This window comes from Malus domestica, chromosome 13 (assembly GCF_042453785.1).
Source record: "Malus domestica chromosome 13, GDT2T_hap1".
NCBI classification, from domain to species: Eukaryota; Viridiplantae; Streptophyta; class Magnoliopsida; order Rosales; family Rosaceae; genus Malus; species Malus domestica.
In genome coordinates this window covers 15,228,645-15,250,425 of record NC_091673.1, presented here as the reverse complement: position 1 = coordinate 15,250,425, position 21,781 = coordinate 15,228,645, and the positions used below count along the sequence as shown (strand labels likewise).

Genomic DNA, 21,781 nt, shown 5'->3' with positions numbered 1-21,781 from the left:
ACTGCTTACGTACCCTTAAGCAGGATTAAGCCTCTCGTAGTTCACAAATTCCAAATTAAACAAAATTTTGAATATATGCAGTTAATCCAACATATACCAAAATCGTATTAATATTCAAACCACAACAATTTTGATCTCAAAAACATAATTAGAATAACGAAATTTGCATAAAGAACAATTGTCGGCTCCCTGACCGTGCGCCGCCACACCAGTTGTCGCGGGTGACGGTCGGCCGCCCCGGCTCGCCGAAAAATTCAATGATTTCTAAAAATTATCAAAAATTACAGAAATGAAGATCTCAAAGAGTAGAGAAAACTTTATACCTGTGACCAAGTCCAATTTTGTCTAGAAAGGCTCCAATTTGGCCCAAACCCGGCGGAACCCTAGAAATGGGTATCCTTGATTCGACTTCAAACAAACTCCGACGCCCCAACCATTGCTTGGGGTTTGTTCCTGGGGTTAATAGGAGTCTACTGGTGGTGGAAATTTAATTAAATCATTTCAGATTTGGTGGAATTTAAGCAAGGTATGTCGTGGCACCCTCGGGTGTGTTCTTCCCAATTTCAAGACCAAACTTCGTGATTTTTAGGGGTAATAGGGAGAGGGAAGGTCGTATAGGGGGTTCCAAATGGTTGTTTGACCCAATTCATAAGAAAAAGGGGTGAAATTCCATCGGAAATATGTGTGGCACTGAACCGGGTCGGGTCACTAAGGCCCGAGTCCCGATTCCTCGTGTCCCATTCCTCTCCTTTCCCTCCCGGTTCTCTCTCCCCATTGGTCCCTCACTCATCTCCCCCTTTCCTCATTGGCTTCTCTCTCCCTCCTTTCTCTCCTTCATCTTCCATCTCCACCGCCTAACTTTTCTTACTTTTAATCTAGGCCACACACGTGGCCGTCCGGATTTGGCTCCAAAAATCTTGAGCCTTCTAGAAATGAGAAATTTACCATTTTATCCCTGACTTTAAACGTTAATAACTTCTTCGTTCTAACTCCTTTCATGAACGGTTTTGCGCATACGCGTTCGTGAGGTCGAGCTCTATTCAAAAATATAAATTTTGACCTCGAAAGGTCTACGTATTTTAAATAATTAAGGTCCAAACTTTAAACCTCGTAACTAGTTTAATTTAAAACTAAACTTACACAATTTATTATAAATTCTTGAAAAATCATATAAAAGCTCAATAATACAAATACGTTGATTATTATAATTTTCGGAAACAAAACTTTAAAATTTCTTGATTAAATTCTTCATAATCATAAATCGATTTATTTTCGATTTTCTCCACATATTCATAATTATGAATATATAATTCATATATTTAAATTTTCAAGGTATTACAATCACCCCCCGTTAAAATAAATCTCGTCCTCGAGATTTCAACCACTGTGTAAGGATAAGGCATTTTAATCAATCCGCAATATCATTATTTTTGAACGAAAACAAAATCTTATTCTAGGATTTTATTCATACTCTCATGTGAACCCAACTAACCATCTCAATCATATAGCCATAAAATACGCTCGCGTCATCAATGCCGACACAATAACGAATCCAAACAACAACAAATGTAATTATGATGTTATACGTATCATGCACACAATTTGGAAATAGTCATCAGAGTGACACAAGAGCTAGGTCACAATTATCTCTTTCATTCTTCCATCACCAAAAATTAAACTAAAAATAGAAAGGGATTTGAATTACTCCCACCATTCCTTTTATAATGAATAAAAGGATATCCCCGTTTATGAGTTTATTTCAATTCAAAATAAAGAAATCAACGAATAAATCCTCGTAATTTCCACCCACCTTCACAATTTCTCAGCCACGTTCATTGGCAGAAAAATTATCCGACTCTCTAGCCAGACATCTTAACAAAATCATATCAAACGCCAAACCATCATTCTCGTTGGCTAATATAAATACCAAAACATCATCCTACCTCAACCATTTGCTAGATATATATACTAGCATAACGATTATCATAATATCCAGCCATAATCATCTTCGGTCAATTTAAATATCAGCCATAATCACTAGTAGCTAAGTAAATATCAAAATTTCAACCAACCATTAAAACTTCCAATCACACCCACAGGGTAATGGAAAGAAGTTTAAAACCAAATATGCAATACCACCAACATTGAACGAAATCAATTTCATTCTATGATGTCATTTCCTATTCACCATTAACTAAGTTACCCGTAGTAAATTTAAAACCTTATCTTTTCTTTCTTTCAATTGGTTCTCTTTGAAATTGCTTCAAAATGTAACCATGGCTCGAATAGTTTATGAGATACACTTCCCAAGCAGTACTCACATTTCATCATTCATAGGAGAGGAATTTATATATTATACAACTTTATTGGCCAACAAGAGTAATCCTTATTAATCACATAGTCATAAAATACGTGTCCTTCCTCAGGTTTGTTCGCAATATCAAATCTATCAATAATAACTCATGACTGTGGTAACCAAACCAATCCAGTTTGCATTTTCAAGCTCTCTCCTACAATTATTTCCATCAACAGTTAACTTACAATTGAGAAGTCATTTATATTAAACGAAGATGTTTCATTCCATAATCTCATTTTCACTATTTCAATTTTAATAACCAAATCATAACCTCATTTATGAGTTCATTCTTACCTGATAAATTTTCCATCACAATTATTGATAACACCCCTTACCATCACTTTTGGCAACACTAATATCTGAGCTTAAGATCATAAACAATATTAACACAAATTAAATATCAAATTTCAAGCTATGACTACCGTGGCTAATAAATACTAGAATTTCACACCATAATTCGTTAACGGCAAACCAAATCAATCAAATTTATAATTTATGAACCTTCTCCGACAATTCTCCTCATCAACGCAAAAAAACTCATCTGGAAAACATTTATATTAAATGAACTTAGGACCATTCCATGTTTAAATGAAGAAACCTTGTGATCTTTTCACCATCCCCAACATAATAATCAACCATACTCACATGTTACAATTTTATTCTCCAATGGTAGGCCCAACCTAAAATCATGGTTAATTTATTTTCATTAGTCACATTGCTTCCCATTAAATTCATGCCCAACTTTACTTCCCAAACCATAAGATTCATACTCATGTTATTTACCAAATTTTTTTTTCTAGTAAAATCCTTCAAACAAAGATTTTAAACCCAATCCTTTACTACCCATTTTCATGTTCAAAAGTTGTAATATATCAGTGACCAGTAGACTGAAAAAAATTGTAATATACCTGGCCACACATCACACTTTTTTTTTCCGCCCAATCCACATATCCACGGGCCATTGTGCCCAACTTTACATCTACGGGTCATTGTGCCCAATTTCACATTCACGGACCTTTTTCGCCCAATTCACATATCCATGGGCCATTGTGCCCAACTTCACATCTACTGGTCATTGTGCCCAATTTCACATCCACGGGCCTTTTTTCGCCCAATTCACATTTCTCATTGGCTCAGGTATAATACATTTCTTCCATCCACTTATCACCATTCACCCTCACTTTAACGTTCAAATTTTCCATAATGTATATCATAATATCAACTCAATTAAAGATTAATCCAACTTTAATCAAATACTCATCTTCAAAGCTATAACATTAATACGATAATTTAAAATTTCCTACTCTCATTCACTTCAATTCAAAGCATCATAATTCACAATATAGGCGTTCAATATAAATTCCTTCATACTCATAAATCTTATAAAATAATGCAATATAAACGCAAAGCACAATTACCAAGGAAATTGCATCACAATTATACTACAATTTCTCTATATGTATTTCACATATAAAACATGCATGCCACTTTATTCCTAATATAAATTAATGCATCCACACCGCATGTCATAATTCACACCAACAAGACTAAAAAATAGTGCATCTCGTAGAATATGATCATTTGCTCTGATACAATTTGTAACGCCCCGTCCCGAATTAAATCTTTAATTCCAAAAATAATGTTATTATTATTGATAGGCCCAACTAAACTCCATTTTATTTAGCAAATTTTAAATCACAAATCTTTATTTAAATAACTCCTTCACATACGAAACCATGAATATTAATTAAATATCAAAACGTATAGTTACCTTACCAAATTTATGTACAAAAATTTATTTCCTATACTTTATAAAAATTTCTTCATTTCCAATATAATTCATAAACAGTACTATTTTATCAACCACCCAATTATAAACTCAAGATATTTCCATTTCTTTCATCAATTGACCAATGTTCTCAAAATAAGAACAATTTTCAATTAAAGTGAAATTCTCGATTATTTAAGGCTGCATCTAACACTGTTAGACTGCCCACGTACCCTTAAGCGGGATCAAGCCTCTGTAGTTCACAAATTCCAAATTAAACAAAATTATGAATATATGCAGTTAATCCAACATATACCAAAATCGTATTAATATTCAAACCACATCAATTTTGATATCAAAAACATAATTAGAATAACGAAATTCGCATAAAGAACAATTGTCGGCTCCCTGGCCGTGCGCCGCCGCACCCGCCGCCGTGGGTGACGGTCAGCCGCCGCGGGTGACGGTCAGCCGCCCCAGCTCGCCGAAAAATTCAATTATTTCTAAAAATTATAAAAAAATTACAAAAATGAAGATATCAAAGAGTAGAGAAAACTTTATAACTGTGGCCAAGTCCAATTTTGTCTAGAAAGGCTCCAATTTGGCTCAAACCCGCAAGAATCCTAGAAATTGGTATCCTTGTTTCGACTTCAAACAAACTCCGACGCCCCAACCATTGCTTAGGGTTTGTTCCTGGGGTTAATAGGAGTTTATTGGTGGTGGAAATTTAATCAAATCATTTCAGATTTAGTGGAATTTAAGCAAGGTATGTTGCAGCACCCTCAGGTGTGTTCTTCCCAATTTCAAGACCAAACTTCATGATTTTTGGGGGTAATAGGGAGAGGGAAGGTCGTGGAGGGGGTTCCAAATGGTTGTTTGACCCAATTCACCGGAAAAAGGGGTGAAATTCTGTCAGAAATATGTGTGGTGCCGAACCGGGTCGGGTCACCAAGGCCCGAGTCCCGATTCCCCATGTCCCCTTCCTCTCTTTTCCCTCCCGGTTCTCTCTCCCCATTGGTCCCTCACTCACCTCCCCCTTTCCTCATTGGCTTCTCTCTCCCTCCTTTCTCTCCTTTACCTTCCATCTCCACCGCCTAACTTTTCTTACTTTTAATCTGGGCCACACACGTGGCCTTCCGGATTTGGCTCCAAAAATCTTGAGCCTTCTAGAAATGATAAATTTACCATTTTATCCCCGACTTTAAACGTTAATAACTTCTTCGTTCTAACTCCGTTTCACGAATGGTTTGTGCCTACGCGTTCGTGAGGTCGAGCTCTATTCAAAAATATAAATTTTGACCTCGAAAGGTCTATGTATTTTAACTAATTAAGGTCCAAACTTTAAACATAGTAACTAGTTTAATTTAAAACTAAACTTACACAATTTATTATAAATTCTTGAAAAATCATAGAAAAGCTTAATAATACAAATACGTTGATTATTATAATTTCCGGAAACAAAACTTGAAAATTTCATGATTAAATTCTTCATAATCATAAATCGATTTATTTTCGATTTTCTCCACATATTCATAATTATGAATATATAATTCATATATTTAAATTTTCAAGGTATTACATAACAAAGTCTACATTCTCTTGATTCTCTCTCTACATTTCTTCTAATACAGTTCTTATAATTTTCTACAAAACATTCATCTATGCATACCTTGATGAATGTTATCACCACCCTGGTAAACTCGTCTCAATCCCCAACTTCCTCTTGATTTGCAGTCGGACATATCTCTTGGCAAAGCTTCCCACTGCCGTCAAGGGTTTCGTTGGACTTGGCGGGATAACATTGGAATTTCATCCGAATTTGCTTTCGCTTTTAGGTTCAATAAAAATGTCGCCCTTTGCTTGCCTTCTTCCACAAAATCATACGGCGTCATTTTCTTTGGTCCCAGCCTTTATGTTTTGCTCCCTGGTATGGATGTGTCCAAGTCACTTACTTACACCTCATTACTCCTCAACCCTTTCACCACAGTCCCGGCTTACATGGAAGGCAAGCCTTTGGTTGAATATTTCATCAATGTAACGTTTATCAAAATGAACGGCCTTACATTGCCGTTAAATTCTTTGTTACTCGTCTTAGATCAAAACGGCCATGGTGGTACGAAAATTAGCACTGTTAATCCCTACACGGTGTTGGAAAGCTCAATCTTTAACACTCTCAATTGGGCATTTCTGAAAGTACTCCCTACTTCAATTCCTAGAATGGGATACATAGCGCCTTATGGATAATGCTTTAACTCGTCCCACATCGGAGAGAATGACGTGCCTAGTATTGATTTGGTGTTGCAGAGTGAGAGTGTGTACTAGAGGCTATCTAGAGCAAACTCGATGGTGCAAGTGAAAAAAGACGTGGTGTGTTTGACATTTGTGGATGTTGGGTAGAGTCCAACCCCTAGGACTTCCATTGCGATTGAAAGGCATCCGTTAGAGGAGAATATTCTCCAATTTGATTTGGTTAATAAGAAGTTTGGGTTCAACTCCTCACTACTGTCTCAAAAGACCAGTTGTTCCAACTTCAACTTCACTTCTACTGCTTAGAGAGAAAGTGTCCTTTAGGTGGTCCTGCCTAGTGTGCTTTCATTGTTTATTATAATGTTTCTTCCTTTTATTAAAACAATAATATTGTTTTATATTGTAGGTGTTTATTAATCATCTTGAATCTTGATTGCTTTCAATGCAATATTTGGCATCATGATAAATCTATTTATTTGATATTTTACTAAAAAATTATTGTTGTATAATTTTATATATGAAACAACTAGTCCTACCCATGGAGGATTTAAATGGTACTACTTAAATCACGATGTATTTACTTTTAGGGTGATTTTGTGAAAAATTAATAAAAAGTTACAATATTAATAATGGATCAACAATATTTATGTTAATTATAAATAGATCAATCATGTATTGTGATACTTAAATGCATTTAAAATAAACAAAAATAACAAAATCTGCAACTACAGTTGGCACCCACTTCAACTAACATTCTATTTCTTATAGTTTTATATTTGGAATAAGTCAATACGGATCAAACATTGCGTTGTTTCTTGATTCTGTTTTTTACATTTGGATTCAGACACTGAGTTGCAGTGTCCATTTATTAGTTTCGTTTTTTTTCCATCACTGACACTCACACACCTCCTACATGTTCCATTGTACATTTGGATTCAGACACTACAGTGCAATGTCTGTTTCCTGGTTCTGTTTTTCACTTTTGGATTCAAATGCTACGTTGCACCGTCTGTTTCTTGGTTCTATTTTTTCCATCACTCACACGTCTCCTACACTTCACACTCACACGACTCCTGATTTTACATTTAGATTCACACACTGTAATGCAACGTCCGTTTCCTAGCTCTATTTTTTACATTTAGATTTAGACATTGTAATGCAGTGTCCGTTTTTTGGTTCTGTTTTTTAACAATTGGATTCAGACGCTGCAATACAGTGTCTATTTTCTGGTTCTGTTTTTTAACAATTGGATTCGGACACTGCAATGCAGTGTCCATTTCCTCCTGGTTCCCTTTTGTTTTTTTTTTTTTTTACTTGAGTTGACTCCTTCATGTAAACATAAGGCGCGAGAGAGTGATAGAATATACATATTCAAACTATTTATTGGATTCAGATCATCTCAAGATCAGTTATATAGTAATAGAAATCAAACGGTCGAATCCTCTTCCCCCGCTTCTCTTCCCCCTCAACTCTTATTTCTCCCTCGCACCCCCACACCCCACCGTTGTTAACAAACCCCAAATTCAATTGCAAGTCATATGTGCTCTAAGTCTGATTTATTTATTCACTATCCTTTACTATTTTAGTTTTTATTTGTCATCACTTTCTTCTTCATCATCTTAGAGATTTCTCTCACTCTAATGCTTCCATAATTATGAAAATGATCTTTGCAACCAAAAGACATTGATTTGCATGACCCTCTCTTTGTTGTTTCATTAATATCAGCTGAGATTTTAAGGTCAAGGGACTTGCAACTGAGAGATGTGGTGGTGGTGGGGCTGGGTAAGGTGAGTGACTTGCAATTGGTGGTTGTGGGTTAGGTGGGTTGTGGTAGTGTTGGGGCTGATTTTGAGGTGGGGTAGAATTTAATTTGGAATTTGAGGAGTTGGTGGTTTGAGGTTGAGAGCTTCGAAGTGAGGGAGAAAGAGAATAGTTAAGGAGAAAAGAGGAAGGATAAGAAATTTTGGCCGTTGGATTTGTATCAATGGATGAGATCCATCGCCCAGGATGATCTCCACAAATTGATCCGGAGATGATCTAAATCCATATTTATAATAGCTTTAGCCCATGTAACATTTATAGAGAGAGAAAGAGAGAGTGAATGATAAAATAATCAAATTCTAACTATTTATAATGACTTAAAGCCTATGTAATGTGGAATTTATCATTGATCTATGCCTAATTAATAAAAAATATATCATTGATTAAGTCCAAAACAAAAATACGTCATTGATATATGACTTAATCGTAAAGTTTTTATTGACCTTTACCTAAATTACCTTTACTTTTATGCAATTAAGTTTGAATTATCATCAATTTATTTTGAATGAATATAATATAAATTATTATCTCATTTGTCAGAAAAGAAAATAGTGCTTATCATGAAATGCTATTGTATTTATTCATTGAGATTTTTTAAGAATTATTTTATTTGGTCTAGAATTGTTGTAATCATTCTTGTTTTAAAGTGTATTTTTAGTCTATTTACAAGTTGTGGCCTTCTTGAATTAACATATGAGAGAAATAAGAGAGATAACCCACTCCATAACCACTTAAACAGAAATCCTTATGTGAGGAGTGAATTTAGAAAATTACCTTCGTTCAATTGTGCTTTGTAGGATCGAATAGTTTATAGGGAAACGAATCTGAATATATTTAATTATGATATCCCATTATATGATTACTCATCCCATTATCTCCAATTTATTTTGTTAATTACAGTCTGTCTTTTTCTTGTATTGACTTCTACCCCCTCCAGTATTTTAACATTTTTTGTGTGTACCATTTTGTATTGACTTTTTATGGCGTTTGGAACTGTGGGCGAGGAAGCTAATCGTTAGAAGATGGAAAATAATAGACCTGGGGACTAGGAAATTGTGGATAATAGTAGAGAGATTAAAATTTTAAATTAAATTTGTAGGTTAAATGTTATTTAGCATTACATATAGTGGTATTTCTCTTCACTTGTAAGTGAAAGGTTTTATGTTCGATTTTTATCAAAAGTAAATTTGAATCACATTATTGACTCCGCAAAAGTGTGACTCGCTCTCTGTTACATCATGTTTTTGATATAATATTTTATAATGTTGGCAAACGAATTATGCTAAAAATATAATGTGACGAAGAGCCTACGAAGAACATAGTTTGTAGAGATTCTATTTAACATTTCTCTAATCTAAATAGTTTGTGACCTCTCATATTGATTTTTAACTGATGGCCTTTGGGCTGGTGAGGAGGCACACTAGAAAATTGTTAGGAATAGAATGGGGACTCGATAAAAATTTACTTATTGCCGCGTCTCTTTGACTTTGATTTTATTTTTTAATTAACACTTCAAACCTTCATTTTTTTTTAATCTAAACCAACCAATTCGAGTTTAGAGGAGGATATCTCTCTTACCTTACTGTATCCGTATCCAATTTGGAATGGAAAGGATATGCGACTAATAAGTCCATCGTGTGTATGATATCTGTACATTTGGAAATCTTATTCTCCAACATTGTATACAACTAATAAAAGCTGAGGTATTTAGAAAAAAGATTAACAAAGTTTAAGCGTTGCATAAATCGCAATCATCCTGACCATTATTCATAATGTAATTACCAAAATGAAAAAAATTACAAATAACAGTTGAATCATAAGGTCCTCTAACTTCTTAAGCATTAGAAGTGAAGTTGAAGTTTGCACAAGTTGTCTGTCTGAACAAGAGCGAGGAACTAAACCCAAGCTTAGAAGCAGCCAAATCAATCTGCACCAAATTATCCTCCAGTTGGTGCCCACCAATCACAATAGAAGTCCTTGGCCTTTCACCTCCATCCACAAACCCTAAACACAACACATCATCGCTTACCTGCACCATTGAATTTGCTCCAAATATCCTCCAGTACACACTCTCGCTTTGCAACACAAGATCAATTTGAGGCACAGCAGGCCCAACCCTCGTACTACCAATGTTCTTCGAATTGAAGCATGCTCCGAAAGGCGCTACTGCTTTCACTCTTGGGATGTTTGCAACCTCTTTCACAAATGCATTGACCACGGCATTGTAGATTGATTTCTCCAAAACCGTGTAAGGATTCACGGTGCTGAGCTTCGTGCCACCATACCCTTCATTGTCAATAGCCAGCAGTGAAGTATTCAATTTAACAACCTTTTCGTTGATCTTAATTGACTTCACCTTGATGAAGTAGTCTGAAGAAGGCTCGCCTGTGAAATAAGCACCTGCTGTGCTGACAGGGTTGAGGATCAGTGGGGTGAAAATAAGTGACTTGGACACGTCAATATTGGGAAGCAGATTATAAGGCCCATCCCCGAAGATCACAACACCTTTAGAACTCGTTGAAGAGCTCAAACAAATTGCGAATTTTCGACGGAAGCTAAAAGCGGAAGCGAATTGGGAAGGAAGCCCAATTTTAGCCCGGCCGAGGCCAGCCATGCCCTTGACACCACTGGCTAGACCTTCCAACAAAAATGCAGAACCACAAGTGAAGAGTAGGTTGGGGACAGAGACCAGCCTACCAGGATTGGACCCATCTGTGGATTGGATGGACACCATGTCTTGACCAAGGTCACCGCCCCCGGCGGTGCGGTTGATGGGGTTGTCCGGTAAGAGACCACATGTGTTGTTGTTGCAGCCTGGCGATGGGGGAGAGTAGCATTCTGTAGTACAAGACTTGGAGTTTGCAAGTGAGCATTGCGCGGAGTTGCAACGGGCGGGCTTGTAGGTGGATGAGATATAATCTTCACATTCAACCCAAAGGAACGGACCTCCAAGATGTACTGTGAGTTTTATGGGGACAAGAGGGGTTCTTTGGCTCAAAGTGGTGAGGTATTGGAGGGTGGAGGAGTCTTTTGTTACTGGAAGGACAAGGGCTTTTGGTCTGAAAGATGCCGATTTGGCTAGTGACGGGACGAAGATCAAGTGGAAGAGTAATGAGCAAAAGAGAAGGCAGTGAAATGAGGAGGAAGCCATTGTTAATTGATTCCTGGCAATTGATAGAGATGGTTGAAGAAGTGGGAGGGCATTGCTACCAATTTATACGTTTTAGAAGTACATTTTTAACAATAACCAAAAAAAAAAAAAACTAGAGTCTGCGAATACTTCGCGAGCTTGCGAGGAACCGACGCTTTGTCAAACTTGGCGACATGGGGATATTCTATGTTATCTATATCCTTATTATGCCACCTAAATCCATGGTTTTCATCCTTCCTATGGCGACTTTGTCTCTTTAGATAGCTTTGAATTTCATGGTGTTTGTCCTCTGTTTAATTGTAATCACTTAATATTTTGGGGTGTGTGGACATTTTACTTATCACACACCACTTGATAATCTTTGTTAGTTGATATTCTTCAATTCGTCCGATCTGATGACCAAAAATTAAAAAGGTATGTGAGAAGTAGAATGGGGTGTGTGGATATCACACCCCAATATTTTTACCCCTCGTCAATCAAATTGGCTCATCTATTGATGACAAAATAACAAACAGGAAAGAAGGTTAACTTCTGGAACATTACTTGGAGAGCTTAATAGGAACAACACTATGAATAAAAGTTTTTCAATCAAACTTATGTAGTTTTGAGAAGAGCTTATAGTTGAAGTAGTTAATTAAGGGCACAAGTCAGCAATACAGTTAGAAATACAGTTAGCAAGTTTGTAATTAGTATTTGGTTAAAGTTGTTAGGCTTTCTAGTATAAAAACAAAGTTGTATAACATCTTTCTTTAGTTAATACAAGTCTCATATTTCTCTCTTTAAACTCTCTTTGTTCATCTTCTTTGTCTTTCTTCTGATTTTCTCTTCGATTATCAAATATTTCAATATAGTTAACAAAGAGTATGTATTCTTACCTGAGGTTTTGTATTCTTAGGGCCATTGGTGCTCACGGCCGTCCTGCAAGGACTCCTTGTGTTCTTGAGATGTTATTGTGTTTCCTTTCTTCTTTATGGTTTAAAGTAAGCACGAATGGTGCTGTTAGGAGCTCTCAAGACTTGGCTTGTTTTGGTGTTATTTTTCGAGATCATAATGAATTGGCACTTGGTGGTTTTGCGGGATCCCTATGGTTGATGTCATCTTTAGAGGCTGAGTTTCATGCCGTTATTCATGTTGTCTCCTTTACTTGGGATAACGGTTGGCATTTTTATGGAATGAGCGTGATTTCTATTTCGTTGTTCATTTTCGTTCAACTCCATCTAATGAGGTGCATTCACCTATTCGTGTTCGTGGCACAATTTCATGTGATTGCATGCGGGGCAGCGGGTGTGGGTGTGCCATATATAGTATGAAGGTAATTATGCATCACTACTACAATATTAGCTTTAGGTGACGGAAGATGGTGACGGATATTAGAAAATCCTGTCGGATAAATTATATCCGACACATTATTTAATTAGTGGCAGATATTAGAAAAATACTGTCGGTTATATCCGACATAAAATACTGGCGGATATTTAGTGGCGGATATAAAAAAATACTGTCGGTTATAACCGACAGTATTTTTGAATTCTTTTATTAAATATTTTTTTACATATTCTGGCGGTTTTTAAGTAAATGGTGGCGGTTATAACCGACAGAAATTAATTATTTTATTATTTTACTTTCTGACGTTTATCATTTTAGTGTTCTGGCGGTTATAACCGACAGTATTTTGGAGGGGGGAATTTAAAATTTTGGGAGAGGGAACTTAAAATTTTGGGAGAGAATTTTTGGGGATTTTTGCCCCCATTTTTGTCGGTTTTTTTGCCCCCACTCAGACGCTCTCTCTTTCGTTTATTCATTATTCTCTATTCACTTCTTCATTATTCTTCCAGATTTTTCCAATTCCTCCTCTGAAATCCCCAAAAACACACACTCAGACCTCCTCTAATGAAAATCCAAATCCAAGCCTAGCGCCATTTAGCATTGCCCCAGACCTCCTCTATCATCATCCTCATTTCTCACCCCTGGCATGGCGATTTCCTCAAAGCTGAGGTTTGCACTGGCGATTTCTGATTCCATTCTCTCAGAGGTAAAGGTTCTCCCATTTTCTTTTCTTTTGTGCAGGAGATTCGGATCCGTGAAACATCCGAGAGATATGGTGAAGATAACCACTGCATGTCATAGATCCGAGAAGCATGAAGGTTCCAGATCAGAAAAACAAGGTAAAAAAAAAAACAAGGAAATGACCGACCAAGATCCCAACGCGCTGGCTCCGACGGCGACGGAGATGATCGTCGATGATACGTACGAGTTCTCAGCTCCGCGCTTCTTCGACTTCATAAAGGATGAGAGCGAAGATGACAGCGCAAGGCCGAGCTCTGGTTCGATTGCGCTCTCCTTTACGATTTTTTAGGGTTTCCATTTCGCCAAATCCTTCAGATCTTCGCCTCCTCCTTACTAATTTCGTGCCAATTTTCCAATTATCAGGTACGATTAGGGCTTTCTCAAGTTGGTAGAACTCCCATTTTTTTGCTCCACTCAGTTCCCCCTCCAGATCCGAGCCGGGTTTGGGTCGTCGGATTTGCTCGAATCCGGAAATGTCATACCCATGAAGGCAATTTCTCATTTTCTTCGTCCATTTATAATATATATATATAGAGAGAGATTGAAAATTTATGAGTGATTTGAATTTTGGGGTGTTTGATTGTGTAGATTACAGGGACTAGGAGAGTGGGAAGATTCTGAATTTGGTGTTTGTTTAGGCGGATGAGGGCTCCGAGCTCAAAGTTGATGTCCCTGTTGTATCATCCTTTCTGTGTGTGCGTGGGTGGATATTTACAGAATGTGGAAATGAATTGGAAGGGGAAATGGTAAGTTGATAATCACGTTGTGCGGGAAGGAAGGAAGGAACTGTCTCTATCCCCTCTCTGGCTCAACTTGAAAGGGAAAGAAATAATTCAGAAAGTTGTTTATATTTTTTTATTATTATTATATTTTCTGTCGGATTTATCCGACAATAATGCTTTTATTTATTCTTATTCATAAATTTTCTGTCGGTTATATCCGACATAACTTATGTCGGTTTTAGCCGACAGAAAATGCTCTAATTTATTCTTTATTAATATATTCTCTGGCGGTTATATCCGACACAATTTCTGTCGGTTTTACAGTATTTGCTGTCGGATTTTTCATTTCCTGACGCAGGCAATGCTGTCGCTTATTATATCCGTCACTGCATACATTTTCCGTCGGATTTTGCTTAATTTCCGACGGTATTAAACTTTTCTTGTCGGTTTTTAAATCGACACTAATGGGTACTTTTGTAGTAGTGCATGTGACAGATTGCTTAGTTAGTTATTAAGTTGACTATTCGAGTAGTTTTTTGTGGGATTTTAGTCCTCCTCGTGTTACTGCAGTTTATCTTCATAATGCTTTTCAACTACCTTGTTAGAGATTTTGTTGAGAGAATTATTAGTATCTCATTGCTAATTCTTAGCTGAAGTTCATATCTTGTTATGTAGTTTGACATGCTTAATGAAATAAATTTTCTTCCTATCAGTTATGTTTGTACCATACTTAGGGCCTCCGTATTTAGATCTCGTATAAATACTCGGGGGACTAGAATATAATTATATAATAAATGAAGGGGCAAATATGTAATAAATGAGGAGCCCTTATTTTATAAAAGGACCCCTCACACTCCTCATTGAAGGAGGCCAATTCTTAGGCCATGGGAAGAGCTCTCTCACCCTTAAAAGCTCTCACCCTCTCATCCTCAATCCTCTAAGAGAAATACGATATCAGTGTGGACGTAGCCCAAACATTGGGGTGAACCACGATACATCTTGTGTTATTTACATTTCTTGCAGATTCACGATTAGATTTACGTTGTCCAAGACCTCCGGTTTTGTGCATCAACATTTGGCGCCGTCTGTGGGAATCGATACGAAAAGTTGTGTCGGTTCTCTTCCATTTTTTCACCTCCGCCGTGAATCTGCAAAATCACAAAAACCCAAAAAATTAGTCTCATCTCTCCATCTCTCTCTCTCACTCCCTCCACTTTCTTTATCTAAAAATACCAGCACATACAATTAGATCAAACCTCTTTCTTTTTGCCCTAAATATTCTCAGAGATGGAGCTGCTACGTGATTTGAAAGATGACCTAGACATTGTGATCCCAATCATCAGAAACCTTGATTTCTTGGAGATGTGGAGGTATTTCTTCCAGCCTACCACCTCATCATCGTCCAAGATGACGACCCCTCCAACACCATCGCTGTCCCTGATGGCTTCGACTACAAGCTCTACAACCGCAAGGATATGAACAAGGTCCTAAGTCCCAAGGCTAGCTGCATTTCTTTTAAAGACTCCGCATGGCGGACAATTAGATATCGCCGTTTTTCACTTCCATGGAGCTAGACGACTTCCCACGCGCCACCCACGGTGCTTCGCCCTCGCTTAGCCAGCTACTGAAGCATGTTGGTGATGTACGTAAGGAGACCACTAGTGACGGAGGCGAAACCCCGGCACACCACGCACTCGACATCTCTGACGCCAGCCTCGAGCCTCGCTCCTTGCCATTTGTCCTCTCCTTTAGCAACCTGACTTATAGTGTCAAGGTCCGCCCGCCACAAGTTCAGCTTGTCCAGGATGTTATCCGGCTGCAATAACCGACTCAGCGCCGCCACGGTTTCCTACCCTATCAGCGGCGGAGAGAGTTTTTTTTTCTCCAAGACGAGGACGCTGCTCAATGACATCTCCGGAGAAACGCGCTTTGCCGAGGCTTTCAATGCAACAATGCTCTCGAGTTGCCGAGGCTTTCACGGACATCACTGCTAAGGATTTTCTTAAACTTTCCAGCAAGCCAAACAGGTCTTGGAGGAAACTCTGATATAGAGTGGAAGCTCTCAGTTTCCTGGATATCCCTCATCTTGTTATACAGATTTCTAAGTCATGTGCGAGATCTGCAGCCAAAGATTTCAGAGAAACCAACGTAGAAAAAAGCTTTTCAGCTACTGATCCTGGGAGTTTCAGTAACAGCATCATTGCCAAGCTGCGGGTGGCGAACTCGACACCAATGGTGGACTTAGGCTCGAGGCTAAACTCGTTCCTGGTGAACCTCGACAGCAAGTTGGACTTGCTGACGCCGGAGTCGACGATCAGCACCACCTTGAAAAGGTAGCCCAGTTCCTAACCTACACCATCAACATTTGTGGTTAACAGCCCAGTTCCAAACCCAACTCGGAGGTGGTAGGCATCAAGCACTTTGAGGGAGACTATTGGGGTTTAGAAGGGGACGGGGGTTGTGATAAAGGGTTCAAAGAGCACTGGCAAGTCCGCTTCTCACAAGCTTTTCAAGGACAAAGCAAAGAACCATGTGAATGACTTGCAGGGCAAGTTCACGGACCTCTAGTTTGCCAGGAAGGAGAGCCGCTCCATCGATGTTGCACTCCTTGAAGAACAAATGCATCAGATGCTACGCGAGTGGAAATCCGAGCTAAATGAGCCCTCATTGGCTTCTTCTTTTCAGCAGCAGCCCAGCGACAACGGCGGGTGGTGCAACCCTCCCCGCACCCACTTCGACTTGGCCATGTTCCTCAAGATCGCCGAATACAAGGCCGACATCGTCCCCGTCTCTTACCGCTGGAGATACGGAGCTGGATTCCCAGCCCCAGACTATGACGAACACGACCAGGCTATCCAAGAAAAGCAAAAGATACCTGGCAAAGCACCATGTAAAGGGAGAGATTTTGCATTTACGAGACTTTACTTTGCGAGAGCACATGGGAAACAAAAACAAAAGCAACAAAGTGGCTGAGGAAAGGCAAAAGCAATCAAGTAAGCTGCGGGAAACAAAAGAAAAAGCAAGGAATAAACACCCACACTGCAAAAGCAAGGAATAAACACCCCATCAGAATGATGAGATTTACTTTTCTTGTTTTTGAATGATGTGATTTATTTTTCTTATCTTTTGGAAACATTTGTATAACCCCATCAGAGGGTAATAATAATAAAAAAAAAGGGCAAGCCCAAAATAATGGGTTGAAATGTTATGTGGAGGGCGAAGGCTCATATGCCCAAAAGAGCCAGACCTTCTATTATCACCAACCAGGTAATCAAAAGTACGCCCAGTACTCTAAAAAATTATTCGGCAAACTGCTGCCATTATCACCCACTAGGTGATTAAAAGTATGTCCAGTACTCCAAAATTATTTGGCAGCCTGCCGCTATTATCACCAACTAGGTGATCAAAAGTACGCCCAGTACTCCAAAAATTATTCGGCAGCCTACCGCTATTATCACCAACCAGGTGATCAAAAGTACATCCAGTACTCCAAAATTATACATGAGCATCAGTCATGTCAATCATACATAAACATTCATGAGCATCACTCATGACAATCATACATAAACATTCATGACCATCATTCATGTCAACATTCATGAGCATCACTCATGTCAACATCCATAAGCATCACTCATGTCAATCAACATAAACATTCATGAGCATCACTCATGTCAATCAGCTTCAAAAGCTTCATTTACAGAGTTTCAGATTCGAGAGCTCCAGCTTCAAAAGCTTCATTTATAGAGCTTCAGCTTCAAAAGCTTCATTTACAAAAACTCCAGCTTCAAAGCTTCACTTGCAAAGCTTTACTTACAAAGCTTCAGTACAAGGTATACAAATACCGCATCCGAACAACCGCCACTTTGTGCCCATACATGGATTCAATTTGAAGTCTCCAGCCAACAGACCCTATTGACTGAAAACTTAGAAGACTACATTATGTACCATATATTGGGCCTCAACTGGGCCTCATGAAAAATACTTGGGGGACTTAGCCTATTATTTACGTACTGAGGAGTAAGCCCTTATTCTATAAAAGGGACTCCCTCACTTTCATTAGAGAGCACCCATCACTTATGTATTGAGGAGCGAGCCTTTAATTTATAAAAGGGACTCCCTCACCATCATTAGAAAGCATCGCCGCCAGCTGAACAACTGCCTTGCTGCGAGCATCACTCATAACCCATCACTTATGTATTGACGAGTGAGCCCTTATTCTATAAAAGGGACTTTCTCACCATCATTAAAGAGCATCACCGCTAGCTGAGCAACCGCCTCACCGCGAGCATCAACTCTAGCCCATCATTTATGTATTAAGGAGTGAGCCCTTATTCTATAAAAGGGACTCCTTCACCTTCAACGCCACAAGCCGAGCCAACCAAGGCAACATAAGCCACAAGCAGAGCAGCCTCACAACATGTGCTACTTCGAGTTGAGCATCATTTTAGATTAGGCACCACCTCATATCGAGTATCAGTTCTAGACGACATCTAGTTACTTCGGCCCACAAACGGACTGAATTTCAAGTCTCCAGCCAAAAGACTCTTTTGACTGAAGACTTGGGGAACTACTGTTTGTACCATACTTAAGGCCTCCGTATTTAGATCTCGTATAAATACTCGAGGGACTTAAATGTAATTATGTAATAAATCAAGGGGCAAATATGTAATAAGTGATGAGCCCTTATTCTATAAAAGAACCCCTCACTCTCCTCATTAATGGAGGCCAATTCTTAGGCCATGGGAAGAGCTCTCTCACCCTCAGAAGCTCTCACCTTCTCATCCTCAATCCTCTCAGAGAAATACGATATCAGTGTGGACGTAGCCCAAACATTAGGGTGAACCACGATACATCTTGTGTTATTTACATTTCTTGCAGATTCACGGTCGGATTTACGTTGTTCCAAGACCTCCGGTTTTGTGCATCAACAAGTTGTAATTCTGTCTTTTTATTAATACAATTTTTTACGTGACTTTTTTAGTCTACCATTTTGTATTCACTTTGTATGGCGTTTGGCGTTGGGTGAGGAAGCTAATTAGTCGCTAGAAGGAAAACGTGAAGCTATGGTCCCTCAATTAAAAATCAATTATACTATTGTTCTTTTAACTTTAATCCAACTGGAGAAATGGTCTCTCAACCTTAACTCAGTTGGAGCAATAATCCCTCAACTTTAACCCAATCAGAGCAATAATCTCTCAACTTTAACCCAATTGTAGCAATGATCTTTCCAACATGACTCATTTTGATAAAATTCTGACAAAGTTGAAGAAAATGACCATAGCTATACGTTTTGATAAGTTAAGGGATCCCAATTGTAGCAATGGTCCTTCCAACATAACTCATTTTGACAAAATTCTGACAAAGTTGACGAAAATGACTATAGCTACACATTTTGATAAGCTGAGGGACCAATAATAATGAATTTTTAGTTGAAAGACCATTGTTCTAATTTGATTAAAATTAAATAATTATTATTACAATTTACTCTAATATAAATTGGGGGACTCGGGAACTACATACTTATTGCCGCTTGATCAACGCTTGTTTTCTTGTTTTCATGCATGCTGATGAAGTGTTGCGAAATGATGACCCACGTTAGCTTTTGTCTCTTTGACTTTGACTCTGTTTTTTACATGACACCTCAAACTTTCGGCTTTTTGTAATTTCATCCAACAATTATAATTTGAAGAAAAATCTCTCTCTTAATTTACTAATACAATTTAGAAATATTGACTTTGCTGGATGCCAGTTATGATGTATTGGAGGGTAGAAATGCCTTTTGTGACTGCAAGAACAAGGGCTACGGGTTTGAAGGATAATTGGGATAGTGAAGGGGGCGATGAGATTCATATCGAATGGTACCAGGGGCAGGGAGCAACATAGAAAGCAATATTGGACATTATTTATAAAGTATTTGCAATTAATTAAGCTGCTAATTAATCAATGAATTAACCGATGATTGGTTTGAAGAAGTGGGAAGGAGGGCATGTCCATTAATAAAAGTTTGGTGCATTTTCGCTCATTATCTTATTTTTCACTACTGGATGAATATAAATTTTAAGATTTATATTCGACCAACAAAAAAAAAAAGTTTAAGATTTATATTTGTCCAATACTCAAATCTCTAAATTTAACTCATTTAATGACAAAAAATAATGTGGTAAGTATTATTATCACTTGAAGGTAGTGATAAAAAATATTTGATAGAAGTTTGAAGTCTTTTAAAATTGTTAACCCAATATCCCCATGTGTTTCAATTCTTATAATATATTCCGTGTAGGGGTGGGTAATTGTAAATAATATATGGGGAGCTTTAAACTTGTAGGCGTCAAGGGTGGCGACGAGGGAATGCTAATTGCCAGGAATCCACTTAAAGTCTTTCTTGCTGGAAACCACGTGCAGATGTGCTAATTAAGTGCATGCCTCCAAACATTATTTAAAGATATTCTCCATCTAAACCTACAGTTTGTGTACAGAAAAGCATCACCTTTGGTGCTCACAAAATTATTATATATATATATATATATATATATATATATATATTTTTTTTTTTTACAAAAAGCGGTGGTTGGATATTTCATTAGTACGAACGGAACAAGTGTACAAGTTGGTGCTAATTGGTACATATTTTACAGAGAAATGATCCTTTTCGTATTCTCTTTGTGAGGATCTATGAATCAATCAATCACGTCCGTTTAATTTTAAATTTTAAATTTGAAATAATTTCTTAACGCATGATATACGATAAACAGAGGTGATTGATTGATCCCCGGATTCCCACAAAGAGGATCCGGTGAGGATCCTTTTCCATTTTATAGAGATAATATCGCACAATTAACAATAAAACAAAAACAATGCTTGAATATTCAAGGATAAGTAAGAACTCATATCCAAAACTATTTGTCTTCGAATTATAGAGATTTGTGTTTATGATCAAAACCGTTCAAATTATAAATCACTTTTGTAATATTATTTCTACAAAATTAAAACTAAAATCATTAAGTCAATTTATTGTAACAAATATAAAGAGAATTCGTAATGCTTTATTAATTTCGTTCATATGTTTTTAGTTAATTTATTACAGAAACAATTTTTATAAAATGATTTATAATATGAATGATTCTAATCATAAATACGAAACTCTATAAATTGACAACCAACAACTTTGAGTAGAAACTCTTACTCAAAGCCTCTATACGGCCACCAACCACTACAGTAACTGATAGACATTGGTGCAAATAGGCCACAAATACGATAGTAGACGTAACACACCTGCAACCGTAGCACATTGCTAAATGATGAAGCCAAAACAACTCAGCAAAGCGAGCACAAAACTGCTAAGCGAACTGTGTTCAGAAAGGCCTGCCTAGGGTCGTCTAGGCGCTAGACTGTTGACCACCACCATGATTAGATACTCACCTAGGCTACTTAGGCACTCGGATGCCTTGCCTAAGTACTCACTTAGACTGCTTAGCTCGCGATTTTCACTTAGACAAAAAAATAGATAGCTTTTATTTGAATTTTATTTTTTTTAATAAATTGTAAGAGATATGTTGGATATTTGGATGAACATTCGTTATACGCTCATTCTCCATGTTTTCAATATGTTTAATTACTTTATACTTTATATGTCATTCTATTTTGCA

The 21,781-nt window shown here is 37.6% G+C and overlaps 1 protein-coding gene across 1 annotated transcript; it reads right to left on the bottom strand.

Moving 5' to 3' along the window:
- Positions 1-9,911: 9,911 nt before the first annotated feature.
- LOC103453073 (probable aspartic proteinase GIP2) lies at positions 9,912-11,842 on the bottom strand. Its single transcript, XM_008392607.4, has one exon. The coding sequence runs from the start codon at positions 11,341-11,343 to the stop codon at positions 10,027-10,029; it is 1,317 nt and encodes a 438-aa protein (XP_008390829.1). The 5' UTR covers positions 11,344-11,842; the 3' UTR covers positions 9,912-10,026.
- Positions 11,843-21,781: the final 9,939 nt, after the last annotated feature.

Excerpts from the sequence above, each read along its gene's own strand:
- LOC103453073 (XM_008392607.4), bottom strand. The coding sequence starts at position 11,343 with ATGGCTTCCTCCTCATTTCACTGCCTTCTCTTTTGCTCATTACTCTTC.